Source organism: Cicer arietinum, chromosome 6 (assembly GCF_000331145.2).
Source record: "Cicer arietinum cultivar CDC Frontier isolate Library 1 chromosome 6, Cicar.CDCFrontier_v2.0, whole genome shotgun sequence".
Taxonomy (NCBI): domain Eukaryota; kingdom Viridiplantae; phylum Streptophyta; class Magnoliopsida; order Fabales; family Fabaceae; genus Cicer; species Cicer arietinum.
The window spans coordinates 1,519,627-1,542,623 of NC_021165.2; the positions used below are offsets into that span (position 1 = coordinate 1,519,627).

Below are 22,997 nucleotides of genomic sequence, written 5' to 3' on the forward strand. Positions count from 1 at the left end.
GAGCGTCGAGCGGTGCGGTGGTGAAAAGAAAAAGGAGGGAGAGAAGAGCCGCTGGAGAGAGCGAGAAGAGAAATGTATGAGTGGGATATGAAAAAGACAAAAACGAAAAAATATTTTCTAACTTTTATAAAATTGGAATAGGGTTATTTTAACTCAGTTTAAATTAAAGATTAATAAAATAAGGCTCAAGTAGGATATTATTTAAAATTTTAATTAATGTTCATATTTGAGTGATTCATCAAATAAAAAATTATAATAGAATAACATAAGTATATCATATCTATCTCATTATACTGATCATCAAACAATCACCGGAAGTTTTACTTATATTACAAAATAAAAGATAAATAGTGTCAATGGAATTTTGGAGTGGATTCGATTTGGGTTCAGCGTCTGTACTAATCCAGCATGTATGCCTGCACAATGATGAAAAGATCTATGAGAAATAACCTATAAGATTTCCACCTTGTCGAATACTTGTACAATAGTGTCGACATACACTCAAAATGGCCATGCATACTGTAAGCAGATCGATCCATAATCGGATAAGATCTCAAAATTTTGAGGTTCTAAAATATTTTATATACTATTTATGTTTATAAATTATTAAATATTTTGTAATAGTCCAATAATATAATATAATATTTTTATGCACATAGTCCCAAATTATTTAAATTACTATATGTTTGGACTTACGGCTATATATAAATTACTACGTTAATACATCACAAATAAAAAAAGGTAATTTAGAGGTTAAATAAATTTTTAATTTCTATACAATTTTAAAATTTTATTGTTAGTCTCGTAAAAAAATTATATATTTTAGTTTCTATAAAATTATTTTACAAATTATTTTAGTCTTTACTAAAACGAAACGTCTTTTAACTTTTTAAACGATTTTTTGTAAGTATGTTTAAAATATTATTAAAAATTCATCTGCAATAAATATAAATCTTTTAACTTAGGATGAATTAATATAAATTTTTTAAATGTCACATGTTCAAAATAAAAATCAATAAAATAAAGACCTAGAAATCTACTTTCGAACTCATGTTTATTAAGTAACTTTTATAGTATTATACACATGTAATGCTCCAATACAAACTAAAATTGAATTAAAATATGTAACTTTTTTTTTTAAAGAAACTAAAAATAAAATTTTGAAATTTTATAAATATGAAAAATTGATTTAACCCTTCCTTCAATATAGAGGTTAAATAGAATCCTGTTTTCGATGAACCCTTCCTTCCACGTGTGTGTATATATATACGGTCCCGTTGACTATTTTCTAAATATACACACTACAGTACTCTTCATAATTATTATCATGCATGCATACATACCTATACATAATTGCATTCAGTATCAGCTCCATACCATTTATCTGCAGAATCCATTACTTTGATTCACATGTGGGTTTTACTATTATCGAATAGAAATTGGATTGGTTCAAGGCAAAGCATCACTTTACGTATATGAATTTGATTTGATTGGCATCATAATTAATAACAGTATTGGCAATCAGGCCACAGGCCAATGCAGTTTTCAATTATGCACAACTTATCCAAAACGTATCTCCTTCAAGCGATAAGGTCAATAAGTCAAACCTTAGTGAAGAGTGAAGACCATTAGATCTAGTTGGTGATAGTGATGGAGAGACTCAAAATGAACTATTATATAACTTTACACTAACCTCAATATGGGCCAAAACTTCACAACACTGTACGTGCGTTAACTAACCTAAAACTATTACTTAATAGGCAGGTGATAATCAGCAAAAGTTTACTGACACAGACTTCATTCCTGACATCCTCGTTCATTGGTTTATAATAGTGAGTTTTTCAACAGTTGCTAACAAAGCGACTAAACTAAGAAAATAATCATAGAATAGAAGAGTAAAATACATAAATATAGCACAGGAAATAATGTAAAAGGATCATTATGTCACGTTACGTGTATTTCTCTAACCTATCAGACATGCTTAAGAAGATCGACAAAAGCGATTAAGTTGTAACAATCTCAGTCTATGGAACCAATCACAGTGTCTTTGAGCTTCAACCATTGCAACCCTCAAATATTATGCAGCTGCACTTGGCACTGGTACTGATTTTGAGTCTTCTGCCCTTTCATGTTCTTTGTTGAGCATCTGAAAGTACATTCAAATATTAAAAGTCATAAATCACATTACGGAATCCTAAATATAAAAGGCAAAATCAGCAAGGATCAATAATTTTCGGACCAAAATTCAAGATAGTGAATCTCACCTTGTTGTTAATCAAGTTGTGAAGTGCAATTACACTTCTAATGAGGGACGATAGGTATATTACCAGCATCATATCATTGGTTTTCACTACACATGTAGGATAGGGATCAAAAATCTAGAAGAGACATTCAGAAAAACATTATACTCATACAATCAGATCACAAATCTTAACCTGCAAAAGCCTTGATAAGATCAGTGACATTAAGATTTGGTAGCAGGTTGAACACGTCCTAACAAATTGAAACAAGAAATTAGATTGTGAAAAACCAACAATGGAGCAAAAGCATCGAAAAAACTTGTATTATTCCACACAATTATTTCTTCCTGCCATTAATATCTCATGGTTGATTAGTTGAGCTGTTAAAATCGAAATTCTAATTTAAACAAAGAGGTGTGGATCAGCAGAAGATACTCCAAACCACATTCACAAACAATTTAATGACAAAGCCAAGGGACAAGTATTTAATATGCAAGATTATGAGAAACAAACCTGTAGATGGTATAGGATCTCATGGTTTAAGGGAAGCTTTCCATCAATAACAAGATCCAGGTAACTCCTTATCTCTTTAAGTCTTGCATCCAAACCTTTCAAGGCTGTGAGTTTGCCGCTCACCTATGTAAAAAGCTACAAAGTAAGCACTCCGTGTTCATTTTTTCACTAAAATGACTCATAAACTCATTGCAGATAAAACAACATATAAAAAGAGATAGCATCATGAAAAAAAAAAGGAAACAAAGAAAAAGTAAGGAATAAATAAGGATAATTAAGAAAACAAACCTCGGTTGCGAGGGTGCTAATGGTTGTATCCTTCACATCCCTAAGCAAGTGTTCCACTCCTGCCCAAGATAAGAAGAATACATAATAGACGAAAATGTTCAGCAACTATATGGATAAAAAAATTCAAAAGCCCAACCAAAAAGAAACAAAATAAAAATGAACCTTAGAAAAATTGCAGTAGTTTTACATTAAATGGCATACCAATTTCCTCAACCTCATGAGCAGCAATCTCTGATTGCACATGCACAAAGACCTTTTGGCTTTTCTGAGTAGCATTCTGCATTCAAAATAAACTATCTATTAGTTCCTGTGCCTCCCCACTAAGCATCAAGAAAAAAAGAAGTTCAATATTTTTATCATAGATAAAAAGGGCTTAAATTTTACCTCCTTAACCTCCTCAACAGCATAGTATGCTTTTGTTGGAATTCCCAACTCCTTAGGTTCAACATCAATTATAACCAAAACAGGATTGGGAACATAGCTGCAACAGTTTTAAGCATGAGCAATTTGGATAAAGTGAGATCCAGGACACAAAGTACAGATGAAGACAATAATGCAGTAAAGTGGCAAACAGAATAACTGTAACACATAGAAATGTCTTATAAAGTTCCAACCAAATCATGACAGTATTTTCATGAGTAAAAGTGTAAAGAATTTACCAAGCCGCTAAATTTGCAAATATTTCTGGGAGAGATTAATTCTTATATGAAGTAAAAGCACAGTATAGAAACATCACTCTACACAGGATTCAGTTAATTAAACATACTCATTAAATAACCCATGAACGTCGAGGTCATTTTCACGCAGTTTTGGACCAGTGCTATACCACCCCACGACATGCTCCTTCGCTGTAAACAATGTTTTGATTAGATCAGATATTGAATAGAGAGAATGATACAAGAAAATGAAAAGCTACCAACTCATACCATTTATTCTCTTAAACATGGAAAACATTGCTTCGTGGTAGTTGTGGTCGAGAAACCAAATGCTAGGGTCCTTGTCATCTTCTTCAAAGGGCACTATTAATTAGATAACCAATTAGCGAGAGATATACATTTCACTTATTTTATTAGCTGATAATATTTCTAAATCATAAATAGATGACGGAATCTTCTGAACCAAATTTACATTTGAAGTAATGATTTTACACATTCAATTGGATATTATCCAACTCAGAAAACAGACCAACGGAGCAACTAGTGTTAAGGAAAACTTCATAATCCCATATACATAAAATATAACAAACATGTCAATTTAATAAGAAGTCACAACTATGTTCAGTCTTCAAGAGTTCATTGAAATTATAAATAAGACAACGCAAAACCTAAAAAACATAGTCAACAATCACACAAAACTGTCCTAGAGATGCGACCAATATTTAGGTTGGTTGTCGAAGTAATATAGAAATGGGAATGACATCGATAGCATTATAGAGTTGGGGCAACACCTATAGTAGAAAAGATGGTGGATACTCGGGTTAGGTGCTTTGGACATATGGAGAAGATACTTGTAGATTCTATAGTAAGGAGATTAAATCAAATGGAGGATAGTCAGACCGCTAGAGGCAAAGGGAGACCTAAAAAAACTATTAAGAAAGGCATAGATTAATGAGTTGGATAGATATACGCTATATGATAGAGCATTATGGAGTTGTTTGATCCATTATGGAGTTGCTTGATATTGTTGTCGACTACCTAAAAAAACCTTTCAATGATCACAAAAAACTGTCATACAGATTTGACTAAGTTTTAGTTAGATGTCGACTACCTAGCACGCTAACACAATCCTTCAACCATCACACTGAACTGTCATAGAGATTCGACTAAGTTCTACGACAGCCTAACATAACCCTTCGACCATTACATAGAACTAAACTATAAAACAATTAAGGTTAAGATTTTCACAAACAAATCGGCATGCTTCGATCCATGTCACACTGAATCATGCCTTGTAGAAATTACTAATAACTATGTGCGTTACATAGAATTGGCAACATGTGGATCAAAACCGAGACACATATACTCAAATTAAGTATTTATTACCATATAATATCACACGCATAAAAACTTGAAGGTCAAGCTTACATATTAACACTACTCCTAACTAATTCAGAAATAATGTCTGTTCATTCTGGATTCAAATGCAAAACAAATCTTAAGAAAATTCTAAGAGCTCTTCACATAGATCAGTTGAATTTGAATAAACATAATTTCTTTAAATTAGGAAATATACATTGCCTTGCTAAAATTAGGGCACAAATCGTCACAACTGGCATTGAGTAAAAAAGAGAAAATAAAAAATAAAAATGCGGTGTTGGAAAAGAGAAAAGATCCGAACCGGCGTAGCTATTGGAAACATCGACGGTGCCTTTGAAAGTGGAACCGAGCAAAACGCCGACGACGCGCTTGCGCGTGTCCTTGGCGACTCTATTGTAGTTGTCGACGATGCTGAGTAACACTAGTGGATGAACCACCACTTTCTCGATTGGGCGAGATGAGATTTGCTGCGTCTTTATCACATCCATTGTAAATTCGAAGCTCGGATTTCTCTTCTTACTCGGTAGTCGGTATCAACTGTTTTCTTTCTTTCTCTCACTTCAATTGTCGCTCTGCTTCACCACTCTCCACCGTACTTTTGTTCTTATTTTCTTTTTCTTTTCTTTGCTTTTCGTGTTGGACACGAATACGTACGAGACCTCAACAGCACTCGTTCTTTTGTTATAGTGGCCCAAATTTATTCTTTTCCTTTTCTGCTTTTCGTCTTGAACACGAATACGTCAGAACAGCACTCGTTCTTTCGTTCTAGTGGCCCAAATTTAATTTTCGTAAACCGAATTGGGCCTGTAGCCCTAAGCATTGGTTTTATTTTATTTTTTAACTTTAAATCTTAAAGGGTGTAATTTTTAATATATTAAATCAACCAATTCCTTCGACAGTATTCAATTAATTTTTTTTACAATCTATAAAATATTTGTTATATTCAAAAACATATAAATTATAAAACATATAGATTTTGAAATTTTTAGTTAAAATACATTTTAACAACAATCTTACCAAAACACTCCAGATTTTACGAGACTTATTTTATTTTAAATTTCAAAAAATCGAATTTAAAATATAACATTCATTTTAATAATATTAATATTTGTTAATTAAATTAAAATTTAAGGGCTTATTCATTTTTATTATGACACTCTACTTCATATTAATTCAATGTGTTTTTATTTTATTAATTTCGGAGAATATTCATTATTTTATGGGGGGCCAAGTAATAGAACTAATCCCTTTCTCTCTTACACCTTAGTATATAATAAATAAATAAACAAATAAATATATATGTTAATTTGAAATAAAAGTTGAAGAAAAAAAATTAAAAATTCTATTAAAAAGTTGTCTCTGTAAATTCAGAAAGGCGACTTATAATTAAGAAAAAAAAAGATATTTTAGTATTTAGTTTTTAAATAAGAGTATTTTAGTAATTTTTAAAAAAATTGAATTATTGATAGAAAAAAAAATCGCATGTATCTCAAATAATTAATATAAATGTAATAATAACTTTTGTTTCCGTCAATTGTAATAATCAATTGCAAATATAGTTTTTGAAACACAAAAATAATATTTAAATTAACTTAGTGATACTAGACGAACAAGACAAAATTTGAGCAATACCAAGAGAAATTGTATGAAGTATTATTTTAACAAAAGAATGATGGAAGAACATTCACCATAATGTTCTGGTTATTATATTAAAGAACAATTGACAATAAAAATCTTTTTGGAAGAACAACATGCAGTAAATTAGTTGACGTTTCAAACACTATCTCCTACTTTTGACAGCAGAATGCATTATATTAAAAATATAAGTAAGGTAAACTTGCTTTTGCCGATTGCACTCGGATAGTGACATGGGTATGAGTTTTCCAACATTTAATGAGCAATTAAACGTCAAGATTTGAAAGTCTACTTGCAAAAATAATCATGGAGAATGTTCTTCATATTTGATCTACAAAATGATATCTAGATTGATATTCAAATTAATGATAAATTGATCAAAAGAACACTTTGTTTTTACAAAAGATCATTCTAGTTTATAAAATGATTATTCTAATTTATCAAATTATCGTTTTGGTTATTCAAATATCATTCTAGTTTGTCAAATGATCATTCTAGTTTATTTAAAGATTGTCCTGATTTATCAAATGATCATTCGAGTTTATCAAATGATCATTATGGTTTATCAAGATCATTCTGGTTATTTTGTTTTAACGACATAAGTAAAACGAGTCATTCTCCATAGTTCAAATCTCAAGATAAAAAGAATATCAAGAATACTCAAAACAATCACCAAGTTCCGAATTCAAGCTGAAGGCTCAAAGAACCTTCATATCAATGACAAGATCGATCTTCATATTGATGATTTGTGATAAAGAACAACAAGGACGAAAGAACATTGTTGCTACACTTTTTTACACAAAACTCGACATACTTCTGAAACAAATGACTAACACTTCACAACCTTTCAATCACTCAATCACGCTTTCCATTCTACAAAGAACCAATAACATTCTAGCTTTATAAAAGAACATTCTAGTTATTCTCTTTTAAAGACATAATTATAACAAATTATTTTTCATAATTCAAATCACAAATTAAAGAGTATCAAGACTACTCAAATCAGTGGTCAAATCTAGAACTCGAGTTGAATGTAAAAAAAAAAAAACAATCACTAGATTGATTACCAAATTGATCTCTAGATTGATGAGTTGTGAGCAAGAACGCAAGTAAATTGTACTTACATTATTATGCAAAAAGCTCTAGTAGAACCAAAATTTGGAGGAATATCAACTGACATTTCACATAACTCACTCATTCACATTTTCCATCAGATTCAAAAGCAAGAACATTATGGTTTTGTCAAGAACATTTTGGACAACAATATAAACATGTGTTTAATTGTTTAAAAATAGATCTGACACTTGGTTGATGTGTCTAATAGATATATTAAGTTTAAAATGAATAGTCAAAGCCTCTGATCATCTATAAATTGAAAATCAATTGGAAGATGATGGAAATAGTTCAATTTGCAAATCTACAAACACTTGTTCTAGTAAGAACAAGTTAAAAACTCTTCAAGAAAACTTCAACTCTCTTCAATATATATGTGGATCATCATTTAATGAACTTGTCATTATTTATCTCAAAAAAATATTAAGAAGTTTCAAGATCCCAAATACTTTTATCATACACATCATTTGTAATTCAAATCTATTTTTTATGTTAGATGAAGTGTGTTTATAAAAATCTTTTTAAGATTCAAAGGTGACTGTAAAAAACACTCATATGTTGAAAGGTAAAGATTGTAATTGATCAATGTGCGATCTAGAGAAATGGTGTGAAGGAAAGCATTCTATTTCTGAAGCACATAGTGAAAATCTCACAGTTGTGAGGACTGGACTAGTCCGAATTTAGTGAACCAATATATTTTTTGTGTGTGATTTATTTATCTCTTATTTTTAACTATTTGCACACACAAATAATTTTACTATAAAATAATCTGCTTTATTTACTTCTATCGACTAGAATATTTTAGACATTCTATTTCAATCAAGATTGGTATTGAGTTAAATTAAATTAAACATATAAATAAAAAAATTGAAATAATCACAATTCAAACTCTCTTTATTGTGATTAACATTGCTACCTCACCTAATTCATATCATAATTGAATGTTTTCTTATTCCTTCATGTTATATCGGCTGCATATAAGAAACATAATCATTCTTGCGTACAAGTGATGGACACAAAATACCCATGATACATGATCATTCTTGTGTTGACAATTGACCAAAAAGAAGCAAATAAATACTATTATTATTATTATTAAAAATTATCTATGTAATTTCAACTTGAAAATGTTTACTTATATGTAAGTATTATTTTTATTAGAGTAAAACAAGTTATGCTTCTTTCAAAATTATATTTTTTAAAATCTATAATTATTAAAATCTATAATTATCTTTTAAAATTTTCAAGACATTATTTATAATCATTATTTCAGTGGAGTGCAATGGTTTAACACTTTTAGTCTTTTATCACTTTTATATTAATAATTACTTTTTGTATTTTAAGTTCGGCAAGACTTTGTTGTAATTAAAAAGGATCACGTGGTATTCTTTTCTGCAAGATATGTAAGTCTTTGTGCTATAGGTTTTCATCAATTACTAAAAAAAATCTTAATTTATTCATTTTTTTTTTTTGCAAATCAAATTTTCTTTACTTTCATTCATTTTTTCTTCTAAAAATTTACTTTAAAAAAAATAATTCATTCATTTTTGTGTGTGCAAATTTTAGCTAATAAAAAAAAGGGAAAAAGGGTGTGTGAAAGTTAATTAGTTCATTTATTTATTGCATTTTTAAAAATTTATATGAAACAATAATCTTAAAAGACAATTTCTTTTAAGTAATTGTAGTGCAAATGTATCATTAAAATAAAAAAGATCCCAATATTAAATTGACATCTTAGCCATTTACAATCATATGCGACACTAATATTAACATCAGAAACAATGATAAACCTATATTTAGGAAGGTCAAATATATGTTATGGAAAAATTCAACCTTATTTTCCACCGTAAAAACTTATGTTTAATCAAATTCTATATATTGTGATTTTTGAAAATTACAATCATTTCAATCTTGGAATGTGAGATTGATTATTTATTTGATTCACCTTTAATCTAAAAAGATACAATATGCAATTTTTTTAAAAATTATCTCCTTAAAATACTTATTTTAATACGGAGAAAGTTGATTATCAAATTTTAGTGAATTTTGTGAAAATGAGTTTATATGTATAGACAAATAAGTATAATTGAATAATTGTTAAAGTGAGTATTAATGATTAACTTTGTAAATGTCTATTATTAGTTATACATTGCATGTAATATTTGCCTATAACACAAAAAATATGACTGACTTGCATTTTGACAATTTAAAAAGAGGGTAATTATCGTATTCTCAAACAACAAGGTAGTATTGTAGTTCAAATTATGGAGTGTGTTAGACTATTATCATGGTATAAATCAAAGCTAAAGTTAAGACTTTTCCCTATGATATTAGTCAATGGTAGATCAATCCATTAACTTGTTTAGAAATGAATTATGCTAGTTCTTTTATTTTATTTCACAAGTGATTCTGTAACGTTTGTTTGAAATTATGTATCTTTACTTAGTTATTTTTCACACACTTTATATTTTGGATAACTTAATATATTGATTTTATTCTTAAATTGAATTATTCCCTTTAAAAGAGTCATATAATTCTTGAAATGTAAATTAAAAAGTAAAGTGACCAAGCGAAGATAGATGAATCTCAACCATTAAAAAATTATATAAAATAAAAAAAGTTCTTACCATTGAAATTATGATCACAAGTAATTTGTTAATTGGTTTGCCTTGCACGTGACCAGCTCTATTGCATGCGAATCAGAGTAATCCCACTGGTTTAGAATCAGAACAATAATTTGAATTAGTTCTAAATGACAACCATGTATGAATCTTCCAACCTGGTTTGGTACCATTTTTTATATTATATTATACTACTACTTTATGTGTGTGTAAATGGTTCGTGATAACCAAAGATGTGGAACAGACCCGAGGCATGACTCATGGAGTATAGACATACTAGAATATAATTTATGCATTTTAATAATCCATTCATTTCAAGAGGACATCTCTCGTGAGACCATAAGAGTCAGAATCCCAAATTTTCAAAATTTATATGGATAAATAATAATCCAACAGAGTATACCCACATATTGAAAAACCAATTTGAACGAGCATGCAGAGGAGAATGTCCAAGCATTTTCAATATTTATTAGAAGAATAATTAAACTAATTAGTATATTAATTAATTTAAAGACACATACTTTTTCTTTTTATACTTGCATTTAAACTACATATATACATGTGACTGCAATTTAAAACATTACATAGCCTTAACTCATTCTTTCGCATATCAAATATTTTTATAGTCTCTTACCATATAAACTGATTTTACATGGCATTAGCGAAATGTTTATCATAACAAAAAATAATGTATTTTATTTATAACAGAACATACCCTCCCTATCTCCAACCACCATATTACCACCACCTACAAAAATTTATTCCAAGTTTACATAAAAGTACTCAAACAAAGATCTAATGGTGAATGTTCTCCCATGGTGTATGAAAACATATTATCCCTACATTCATTTGCATGCACCCTCAAATTCTTTGATTCTGTTTCACCAAATGAGTTCAAAGGAAAGAGCTGAAGTGTCTCAATCACTCTCTTCGGCTCTGAAACCTGATAGAGCTGCGCAAAATCTGAAAGAAATAAAAAAAATCAAAATGTTAGAAATATTAAACAATATTGAAATAAAGAATGCAATACTATAAATAGAAAAATATTGATACATCGTCAATATAAAAAGTTTTTTTAACGTCTGCGCAATTGAGACTACGAGAGTAATTTAAAACCTTAGATCTATTAACATACATATACTTACTTTGTGTGGAAGAATTCATGGAGATAGTATTTTGGTGACGGAGCAGATCCTTATTATTATTATTATCATCATCGTCGTCGTCATAAGAAGAAAGCTTGCGACGACGACGCTTCTGTCTTTCTCTAGCCTTATGATTTTGAAACCAATAAAAGACATTCTTGCTCTCAATCTTACCATAAAAACTAAGCTGAGTAGAAATGTTTTGAATCTGATCAGTACTTGGTGTACGGAGTCCTGAACTGAAAAGTTCAGTCAGAACCTTAACTTGTTCACTAGTTGGATTCCAACGTCCACATTTTGTTCCACTACTGCCACGAACACTTCCATTTCTAATACAAAACCCTGACATACTCTCTTCCATTTTTCCACACACTCAAAATGATTCTCTGTTTCTAAAGTCTGAACTGAAAAACTTTAGTTCTGTGCTTCTGAACCATAAATATCAGAGTCCGTGTGCATTTATAATCAACAATCTGGTGCCTAAATTTTTGTCTTTTTTGCTCTTCTTTTTATTTTGTATTACTATACTTTTGTAATTCATGTTTTCTGCATCTTTTTTTAATTTTATTTTAATTAGGGAATGTGACTGAGATTGAACTATATGTGGGGTTCTGATTTAGCCTAGTTTTTTGTGCTTATTATATGATAAAGAAATCAAAAAGACAATTAGACATGCATAAAAACAGCCACTATTCAACGTTTTGGTCTTGGAGCAGACAATAACTAAGTTTTTCTAATATTTGTTAAACTATATATGTAGTTTATGTTATAGGAATATAGACACAACACTGTTTTTTATTACTATATTATATATAAGCATAGATTTTTTTAACAACTATCAGTATATTTGGCTCCCTAGTAACCTCAAAAGGTATCTTCACAAATCTAGATCCTTTAAATTAAGGGTGAGAATTTGTTTAAATTTTAAAAATGCGTCTTTAGGTCATTTGTTAACATTTGAAAATTATATCTACTTAGATATTTAATCGCAATTAAGATTGTTTTTATAAGAATATGTTCCTCGAAAATCAAAAGCTTCTTCATTACATCAATTATGTGCAACAAACTAATAAGTCACGATTAACAACTTATAGGTTGAATTTTATACTTATACCAAATACCACATGTTATGAATGCATTTTAATTTTTAATTGGTTAAGATACAGTTCAAACTAATATATGACACAAATTCTTTATGTATCTTTGTGTAGTTACCAACTTTTAATGCCTTATTATGCTTTATGCTGCATCAACAATTCAACACGCTTAACAGATAAATCCAATTCTATCAAGAAATGTGAGTTGTGCCAAATTTGGTTTTAAAAGATGTGGTTGTCTGCTAAAGTTCAAAAAGAATGGTTTAAAGTTGTTACATATTTAAATTAAATACTCCTATGAGGTAGTGGCAGGGGAAGTGAAAGTCAAAGATACACATTGTTTGATCACTATTGGACGGTTGTGATGAGAATAGAGACTGACATAGATACTAAGTTAGGTGGACTAGGTTTCGTACAAATCTTCTTTTTAAGATATGGAAACATAAACTAAAAGACAACAAATCTACTCAATTGAAAGATTTTTGTAAGACAAGTTGTGACCTACAAAAGGGAGGAAAATTGGCTTTCCTTGTGTCATTTTCTCTTGTCCTTGGTAATTGTCTTCCTATTTTTGTGTTGTTTAATTGGCTATGATATGTTAGCAGTCAAGTTTTTAATGTTCTTGGGATAAGGTAAAACATGTGGTAAAGATTGAAATATTATGAGATTTGAGCTAGAAATGATCCTATTATATGTGACGTGAAATTTGAATTAAAGATTGATAAGACATTGCATGCTAGAAACACTAACATAGTGTTAGGAAATTCCTCCTTAGAGTTATAAGGTATTCCTCCTTAGAGTTAAGCTAAATGATTAATTTGTAAAATGGATATGGATTAATATAAATTATAGCGTTAGATGAATTTACTCTTAGAATAATTTTACTTAAAGTTATTAATTTAAAGCGAAATTTTTGAGGTGGTATGAGACCTTTATAATATTAACTGCGAATAGTATAGTTTAAATAAATAACTTTTGATAGAGTGTATCTATAAGAGTTTGACAAAGTCAGTGAGATTTGGAGAGACTAAGAAGAACAAATGAATGTGTATCTTACTTTAGTGGAAGATAACGTTTTTATATTGTGACCATTTGAGAGCGATAATCATTGAAGCAGTTATACCAATATAGAATATGTGGCGTGATTCATGAATTACTATGTGATGTTGATTGGATGGCGATCAACGACTCTCGAGACCTCATCAGCTGGGACGAAGCGGCATAAAACTATGCAGAGGTGGAGATGTTAGATCTTTAATAGATTGATCCACGATCCATTTTGAAGTGTAATTGAGTCGGAGTTCACTCCATAATAATTTCTCTTATTAATATATGACAATTTATAATATTAAATTTCATTGACCTTTCAATTAAATTAATAGCTCTTATTTAATAGATCAAATATATAATTTTCATTAAATATAAGATCCTCTAAATTTTAATATGCTTTTTTTTAAAAGTAATTACTTAAAATCTAATTTCTATATAATATAAAACAGAGCCAAATCTAACACTATGTTTAGTTGAGATGAAAATGAGAGGAAAGAAACTATAGAAAGGAAAAGCTCTAATTTCAATAAACTTTTCACTGTTTGGCTGTAATAGTAAATAAAAAGAAAGAAGAAAAAACTATGGGACTCACACAAAAACTTTCCTCCCACAAATAAGAAAACTTGGGAACGATGAGTTTTGATTACTTTTCTAAATCTGTCTTCTACTCTATTGTTTGCAATTGCATATGTGTTGTGCCATTTTTCCCTAAAAAAAATTCGTAAACGGTGTCGAAGACGGTAAACATGTGAATTTTTTTAATATAATAATATTAACAATAACATAAAATGTGATATTTAGTAAAAAAAAAAAACATTGTGTTGTTTGTATTAATATAAATTAATGTGTATGTTTAATTTTATATAAGGATATTTCTATCTAACGATCCAAACAAAACCTAAAGTTAATGGATCTACAATAAATTATAAGCACAAACAAACATTAAAAAGAAAAAAAACAATATATAATTAAAAATGTAGTGTGGTGGTTAAGAAAGGACAGAGACCACTTTCTTCTGTGCAATAGCTACAATTCCCGAGGATGTTTTACAATTCACGAGTGTCATTTTGTCTGTTTATATTTGGACTCATGCTGTTATTAGTTACTACGCTGCTAGTCACTGTACAACCTTATCGAGCAGCTAAGAAACAGAGCAATCAAGATTTAAGAAGGTAACATTTGGTAAATAATTAAACTCTGATTGCTAAATTCAAAGATATATTACAGTAGTAGTTGAGTGACTTTACTTGACTCGAGTCTTACAAAATGGGCTAGTTCCCATAATGTGACCAATCATAATTCTAATTTGTATTTTCTGAGGTCTTTAGATTTAGTGGAATAAGTATATAGGATTGATTTAGTAATTTATCTCATTAATTTGATTTAAATATTTGGTTTGGCTCAACTTGCAAATCAACTCTCTCGACAAATGCTTTGTTCAAATAACGTACCTATTTTTGGATTTGGAATAAAAATTAAGAGTCCTCTCTGTCTTCTTATAATTGTCCAAGATCACTACTTTAAAAAAGTTTGTTAGTCAAATTTCTGATATAATAGAGGCGAGTTGAGTTATATTAAGAATCCATATATAATATGTAATATTTGAATCGAAAGTAAATTAAAACAAAAATTATAAAAGTCCTCCAAATTTATGATTTGACCACTTTTATGATTTTTAATTTATTTAAATACTTAATTTTTAATTTTGCCCAATAACAATTAGACATATGTTATCTCTCAAAAGAAAAACTAGGCGAACAATATCCTACAACTAGAAAATTTGTGGGCTAAAAACTACATTTAAATTTGATATTTATTAATATATTTTTTAATGGATTTAATTTATACATGCGTTATAAAAAATTTTATATTATCATTATCAGTCAATCATAACCGTTAAATCGTTATTAATATTTGACTTTTTACATAACTATTTATAAAATTATTCACATGATTAGGTATAATTTGTTGATCGTATAAAAAAAATTATATTATCAATACATGAAAATTAAATTATGTTTCTAATTAGATTATGTATTTTATTTGTCCTTAAATATATTTTTCATTCTATAATTTGATATCAGTTTAATTTTAGTAACTGCAAAACTATTTTCATTTTAATTAACCATGTAACTTCAAAACACTCTTAATTTGATTTCCTTCGTAATCTTTGCTGCTGGATTGAACATAATTTAGTGACATGTTGGGTGTTACTACCAGACTAATTTTCTAGCGACTCGTTAGGCTCTATTACCACATACGTTGATGTGAAAATATTAATGTTTATTTATCTATAAATAAAAATAAAATAAAATAAATCTAAACTAAAATCCTTAAATTCATAAAAAAAAAATATAAAAATAGATGATCTCCCTTCAAACTCAAATACAAAATATTTTAAAATTAGATCTACCACAATCTCACCTATCTCTTCCATATTACACTTGTAACACCAACACCCTAAATTCATTTCTCCAAAAATAAACCCAAAAAATTTTATTTATTTTATCAACAAACGTATAAAAAGTTCCCAAAAAATGACTGGAAGTCTAAGCGACGGTGCCCGGAACGGAAAAATAAAATAATAATAATAATAATAATAATAATAATAATAATAATAATAATAATAATAATAAGATGATGATGATGGAGAATCTTGTGACATAGAACAAAGATCTAATATTAATTTTTCTTTCAGCAAATTCTAATTTTTCCTTGAGCAAGTTTCTAGAGACCGAAACTAGGAGTGTACGGAGTAGCTTGGTTTGATTTTTAACGAAAATGATTTTGAACCAATTAAATTCGTTTTTTATGATTGAATTAGAATTAAATTGATGATATATGGTTTGATTTTATTCAAATAATTGGATTTGTAAATAAAATAAAATACAAAAATTATAATTTTTTTAACAGAATAAAAAATATAATTTGAAATACTCAATTAGAACATAAAATATGGAGTTGCCACTTTGATTTGTTTCTCTAACATAATTTAAAATAAGTTATAATTGTAAATTCATAATTTTGTTATCTAAAAAAGATATGATTAGTAATAGAGTTTGGTTCTCTAAAATATAATTAAAATAAAATTTAGTTGTTTATTTTCTAAATTTGAATTTGAAAATTTATCATTTATAAAATTTGTGAAAAATGTAGATTGGTTTGCAAGATGGTCGAATTATAGTAATTTATTCCAATTTAAAAGGATGAAATTTTATCAAAGATAAGGATCATATTTTAACAAAAAAAAAAAAGGCTTTCTATTAAAAATAAAGTATCTACTATGAAAAAAAAAGTAGATATTCAAATACAAAAAATTCTAATTAATATTTAATTTTTTTAATTATTAAACTATAGAAATAAATAAAAATAGAATAATTTTGATTTTATAATTCGAATCTATTCAATAGTTATAAGTAATATTACTGCTTATTGATTGATATTTCTATAATTTTATATCTATATTAATTGAACTATAGAATACAATTAATATAGAAAATATAGTTAGAAAAGTAAACAATGTGATTAATTGGAAAAAAATATGCATAGACTAGGAGGTCGGTGGTTTGTGTTTTGGTAACAATGAATGGTTCAATGATACTTTGCTAGGGTGGAGATTGATGTCTAATCCCAACTCTTTTCTTAGACAATGCCTCAAAGTTAAATACTATCTTAGATGTGAGTTTCTTGGTACTAAAAAGGGTATAATCTCACTTACATTTATATTTGATTGATCTTAATAATATTAACACAACAAAGTGATGAAAAATATTATTATTTTTTTTACGGATTTTTTTAAGAGATTTTTAAACTTATAAGTTTTAACGAGGCTTTAAGTTTTTATGACTTTTCAACAACAAAAAAATGTCTAAAGAACATTTTAAGATTGTTAAATCGAGATAGACTAAGAAAAAAAGTGTCTAGAGATTTTGAACGCAAAATCAACCAAAGACTTAGTAGACTTAAAAATAAGTGATAGGGTGGTAGCTGAAAGGAAAAATATTAAGGTATGAGTAGAGGTAGAAATATCCATAGATTTGATAAATTTAAATGTGAGTCCTAACGGATTGATCAAAATAATACATCAACAATCGATTAAAAGGTTTTAAAAAAATACAATTCAATTCATCCATTTAAAATAAAAACTATTCAATATATTCATTATTATATTTTATCTAACTACTTTTTCTTGAGTTCTTTTTTTCGGTACATTAGTTTTTTGAGCATTTTATATACTAATTATAATATTTGTTTTTTAAAAGGAATTATAATATTTGTTCTTATTTCTAAAAAAAATTATTTTATAAAATACTTATTTTAATGGAGAAATTCTGTTTTTTCTTTTTATTTTAAAAAATTGTTTTTGATATTAATTTTAAAAATTTGTTTTGTATTATTTTAGAAATTACTAAATTAGTAATTTCAAAAAATAATCTTATTTATCATATAAATAAACTGTATTTTTTAAAGGAAAAATACCTTTTTATAATAATTTAAAAATTATTATTATTATTATTATTATTATTATTATTTTGAAAATAATTTTATTTATTATTCTTAAACAGTTTATTTGGAGAAAATACAGTTTTGTTATTATTTCTAAAATAATTTTATTTATTATTAATTATATATTAGGGGGTAGTTGGTGGTGGCCAAAGGTAGAGCTGTGAAGGATTTTTCTGGTGGTTTGCAGTGAAGTTCTGGCAACTTGCTAAGGTCTGCGATAGTATTCTGATAGCGACCACATTCGATCACCACCAATATTATTAATTAAATATTTAAATGAATAATAAACAAATAGATGTATATTGTTATTTAACAATTAAATTACTTTATTTTAAAATTAAAAAAAAAACGGTTTTTAAAATTCTACAAAAGTTTCAGTTTATTACCAAAAAATGGAAGTAAAAAAAGTTTCAGTTTTTCAAAATAACAAATAAATTTATTATCAGGAATTATTTATTTTTAGATTATATAAAAATTGGTTGTTTTAAAATTATATAAAAATCACCACTTTTTAATAAGATAATTTAAAATTTTAATTAGTAAAATAATTTTTTAGAAAAATCATAATAATATTTATTAAAACTATTTATATTATAAATTTATAATAAATAAATCTAAATATCATCACTCGACCCTTAAATGATCATGTTAGATTAATAATAAAATAAAAAAAACTTTTAATCATAAAAAACTTCAAAGTATATTATAGAGACTTGTATGCTTAAAGTGTAATGAATAGTATTACAATATGTTTTCAATGAAAAGAATATCTCATTCAAAACTGGATTTCCACTAATTTATCAACATAACATAAGAAACAATTTTGAAAGAGATCATGCAGACACCTCTCAAGAATGGGAAACAAAAGGCTGCAATTGTGCATGTGAAATTGTGAATAGTATAAACACCTTTTAAAGATGTAGACAAATCCAAGTGAGTGCTGAGTATGTAGTCCTACAAATCCCTCACTCACAGACCATAGTCCCATGTTTTCATATTACCGACCATATAATTGTGTAATTGGTGTGAATTCAAGTTTAAAAATGCTAACCAAGGATTAATCCCCAATAATTAAGTGTAATTGTTGATGAAAGTGACACCAACCAATTTGTTAACCTTTTCTTTTCATTTTAAATTAGATATATCGATATTTTACTCGTTTTGTTTCACAAGGAATAAAAGTAATGAAACATTGACCAATATTGATTCAAACTAACTGTTTCAATGGCAACTGATTACTAGTAGTCTATTACTTCTCTTTCGTTGAAAAGAATAAGAAAAATTGTGTTATTGTTTTAAGATTTGCCTCCCTAAAGTTAATTATTATTAAAATGGAAAGAAAAAAAAAAACCAAGTGTTTATATTGAAATGCTTTTGCATATGGGCACAAGAATTTCAACATTTTATTTGTGGCACGACATACAAGAAAAAAAGGTAAAAAAAGATGTAAGTAAATAATTTATAGTTTTAAAATAATTAAAAAATATATAATTTTAAGTATTTTAATAATGTTTAAATTTTTTTGTCCACACAAGAATTACTTGACTTTTAAAAGAACCCATTCTTCTATCTAGGAGTAGGAGCAAGTCTTAAACAGACACAATCTCAAATTAAAATATTTAAGCGGATGCATAAATAAAAAAATTAAACAAGAAATAATTTAGTTATATAATCTAAATTTTTTCTTTTAATTTTTAGGTCTAAATATAATTTTGGTTTTTTATTTTTTATTTAATATTCATTTTAATTCTTTATATTCTTTTTGATTAATTTTCATCTATTATCTTTTATACGTGATGAATTCTAGTCTCTTTCACTATCACAATAAAAATTATAGTAACATTTGGTCATTAAAATCTCTTCTAAGAATTATCAATATGTAATCACTATAATATTATTTTTTGAAAAAAATTTATTTAACCAAAAATTAGGATTCCACTTGAAAAAATTCTTATTATATGCTTTGAAACATATATACTTTAAAATGAATGATATTTATAAGAGTTCTATATCTTTATTTCATCGTTGTGAGTGTTGTACACTTGACATTACACCTTATTTAAAATTAAACTTCAATTGTTCATTACAAGAATCATATAATTATTTGAAAGAATTATCGTAAAAATAAAAAATATTTATTATTTATACAAAATGTATGGAAAAAACAATTTAAAAATAAATAATCAAAATAAATATTTAATAAAAAATAAAGAACTAAAATTATATTCAAGTATAATTTTATTTGTGAGTGCTTAAAAATTTGTGTACAAATGTTGTGTTCACGTAAATATTTCTCTTTTTTTTTAGTTATTGTGAAGTTTTCTCTTAATCTTTTGATGAAAGAAAGTTGATAATATATATATTTCAACAAAAGTATTTTCTCTTAATCTCTTGATGAAAAGATGGTAAAGACTCATTCAAATTTATGAGAAAAATTGTGAGACCTACTTTGATATTCAAAATAAAAACATTTTTAGTTATTGAGAAGAAATAAAAAAAACTAAGACAATACTAAACAATAATTAAAAGAATACAAATTTAGTCCTTAAATGATTTATTCTAGAGCATTGAATAAATCATATCAGATACATAATTAAGAGGTATGTGTTGCATAGTCTATTTTTTCATGAATTAAATCCAAAATAAATTAGCATTATATAGAAACTGTCATATGATTTTTCAAAGAAAGAAGAATAAAAGAAAGTGTCGTATGCACAAAATATTTACAATATTTTATGTGAGCAATACACATTAAAATTAGACTTTTTATAATAACTTCTGATTTTCTTATTTTCTCTCTAATATTAGATGAAATAGAGAAACAAATTGTTTATTCAATTTTACTTTTGCAGATAAGATTTATTAGGATATAAGTTTTAGAAATATTCCATGTTAAAATGAATGTTGTAATGAAAGCAGAGAGGGAGAGAGGTTAGAAAAAGAACGAAGAGAAAAAAAGATCGTTGTTGCTGGCAGACTGAAAAGTGGGGCAAACATGTCAGGTGGCTAGATGATTACCTTTCACATGGTCACACTGTTTCTCTCTGTTTTATTGCAACAACATAATATTTGGATTTCCAAAGTTACCCTTGGTTTATCCACAGACACACTCAACCACTGTTTCGTTGTCCTTATTCTCCCTCTTCCATAAAAAGACCTCTACTCCCACACAACACAGTACGGAACAGAGAAAGAGAAATGTCGAAGGAAGTGAGCGAAGAAGATCACTTGTGAATTCACGCAGTTTGACATAGCCTAGAACTCGATAGTTTTCCATAGTATTAATCTCGATAGTTTTACATTAGTTTCACTTTCCAAAACAATTACTCTGTCGCATGGAATCTGATATTATAATATTTTAAACAAAGTACGACATTAATGAGATTGCATTGGATAGAAGAGACATTCTTTTTTATTTTTGGTACAAGGGATAGAAGCGACATCCTATTAATTAAATAGAAATTTGTATTAATAGCCAGGTAATTATTGCTTTTTCAAAAAGAGTTGTCGTACGTGAGTGGCACGTATGCCACTTGTCCAAACTCCAAACTCCAAACCAGAGGAATCACTTTCGTTGATCATGAGAAGACACTAACCAGAAAAGCAACTACTCCACTCTCACGACCACAACCACATGAGCTACACCACTCTTCCCCGTATAAAAATACTCCTCTTCCTCTCTCATACCCTTTTCTCTCTGTTCACCGAACCCAGAAAGAGAGTCTACTCACCGAATCTAGAGAGACTCTTCTTTTTCTTTCTCCTCCATCCATTTTCACGGTATTTTCATTTCTCTCTCTCATTCTACTTCATTACACCGATTAGTTAGGGTTTTTTCTTCTTGCTTATTTACTTCTTAATTATAAGCCGATTTTTTATTTCATTTTTTGCAATCTTTACTATTTTATACTCATATTTGTCTAACTTTGCTCTTTTATCTATTTCATCACAATCACCTATGTAATTAATTATTGCGATTTTATTATTACTTGATCTATCTATGTAACTCAGATGTAGTAGATCGTGGATAACTAATGAGTGATCTGTGATCTGGTTTATGCTTATGATGCATCATTCTATCTGAATCTAGTCTTCTACACTCTGGATCTGAGATCTTTTTTAACTATTGTGTGTTTGTACCGGTCATAGATTCCATTCGCTGGCGTTAGTTTCAAAATAATTCCGGTTTTGTTGATTTATTGACTGGACTTACTGTCTGATGTGTTGTTTTAAGTGAGAATCTCGCTGTTTTTTCTTTATAGAACTTCATTTGGTGTTTGGAAATTTGAGATTTGAGATACTCTGACTCATAGTAAATTGAAGATTTTAGTGCATATCTTAATGTAAAGCTTAAGATTACAGGTTGAACATGCGTTCATTGTTTGTTTATTCTATGACATTGTGGATATGTTCTATTTTACGATTGCTCTACTTTCTTTCTTTGAAGACTTAAAATTGTCTAACCTTTTTCTTTTTGTTGAACACAAACGATACTGACCCTATGTTTACGTTTCTTTTGCCGTTATTTCAAACCTGCATTTATTTTATGTACCTTTCTGATTTGCAAACTCTCTAATACACAGGATGAGAAAGAAGGTTAACCTGCTCTCGTTTCTAACCTGCGTTTTTAAGTACCTTTTATGTTAATTTGACATTTGACTAATTATTAACTTGTTTTTATTGATAGGTGCTTAATTGTGTTTTTTTCACAGATTTCTAAGATCCGGAAATTTAACACAGGTTAATTCTTCCG

At 27.9% G+C, this 22,997-nt stretch overlaps 2 protein-coding genes across 2 annotated transcripts; both read right to left on the bottom strand.

Annotated features, from left to right (window-relative positions):
• Positions 1-1,768: 1,768 nt before the first annotated feature.
• Positions 1,769-5,749, bottom strand: LOC101510610 (26S proteasome non-ATPase regulatory subunit 7 homolog A). The gene is made up of 10 exons (XM_004503174.3): positions 5,379-5,749; positions 3,968-4,060; positions 3,808-3,889; positions 3,426-3,522; positions 3,243-3,318; positions 3,042-3,100; positions 2,754-2,876; positions 2,436-2,493; positions 2,265-2,350; positions 1,769-2,146 (listed from the first exon to the last, which is right to left on the bottom strand). The coding sequence occupies exons 1-10, from the start codon at positions 5,563-5,565 to the stop codon at positions 2,078-2,080; spliced, it is 930 nt and encodes a 309-aa protein (XP_004503231.1). The 5' UTR covers positions 5,566-5,749; the 3' UTR covers positions 1,769-2,077.
• A 5,333-nt stretch (positions 5,750-11,082) lies between these two features.
• Positions 11,083-12,097, bottom strand: LOC101506764 (WUSCHEL-related homeobox 5-like). The gene is made up of 2 exons (XM_004503335.4): positions 11,592-12,097; positions 11,083-11,409 (listed from the first exon to the last, which is right to left on the bottom strand). Exons 1-2 carry the CDS (start codon positions 11,950-11,952, stop codon positions 11,216-11,218), a joined length of 555 nt encoding a protein of 184 aa, XP_004503392.1. The 5' UTR covers positions 11,953-12,097; the 3' UTR covers positions 11,083-11,215.
• Between the last annotated feature and the right edge of the window lie 10,900 nt (positions 12,098-22,997).

Coding starts and splice junctions, on each gene's coding strand:
- LOC101510610 (XM_004503174.3), bottom strand. CDS start 5,565: ATGGATGTGATAAAGACGCAGCAAATCTCATCTCGCCCAATCGAGAAA. Junction 3,890..3,967: donor CATGTTTAAGAGAATAAATG/GTATGAGTTGGT, acceptor CATTGTTTACAG/CGAAGGAGCATGTCGTGGGG. Junction 2,147..2,264: donor ACAACTTGATTAACAACAAG/GTGAGATTCACT, acceptor ATGTACTTTCAG/ATGCTCAACAAAGAACATGA.
- LOC101506764 (XM_004503335.4), bottom strand. CDS start 11,952: ATGGAAGAGAGTATGTCAGGGTTTTGTATTAGAAATGGAAGTGTTCGT. Junction 11,410..11,591: donor CATGAATTCTTCCACACAAA/GTAAGTATATGT, acceptor TATTTCTTTCAG/ATTTTGCGCAGCTCTATCAG.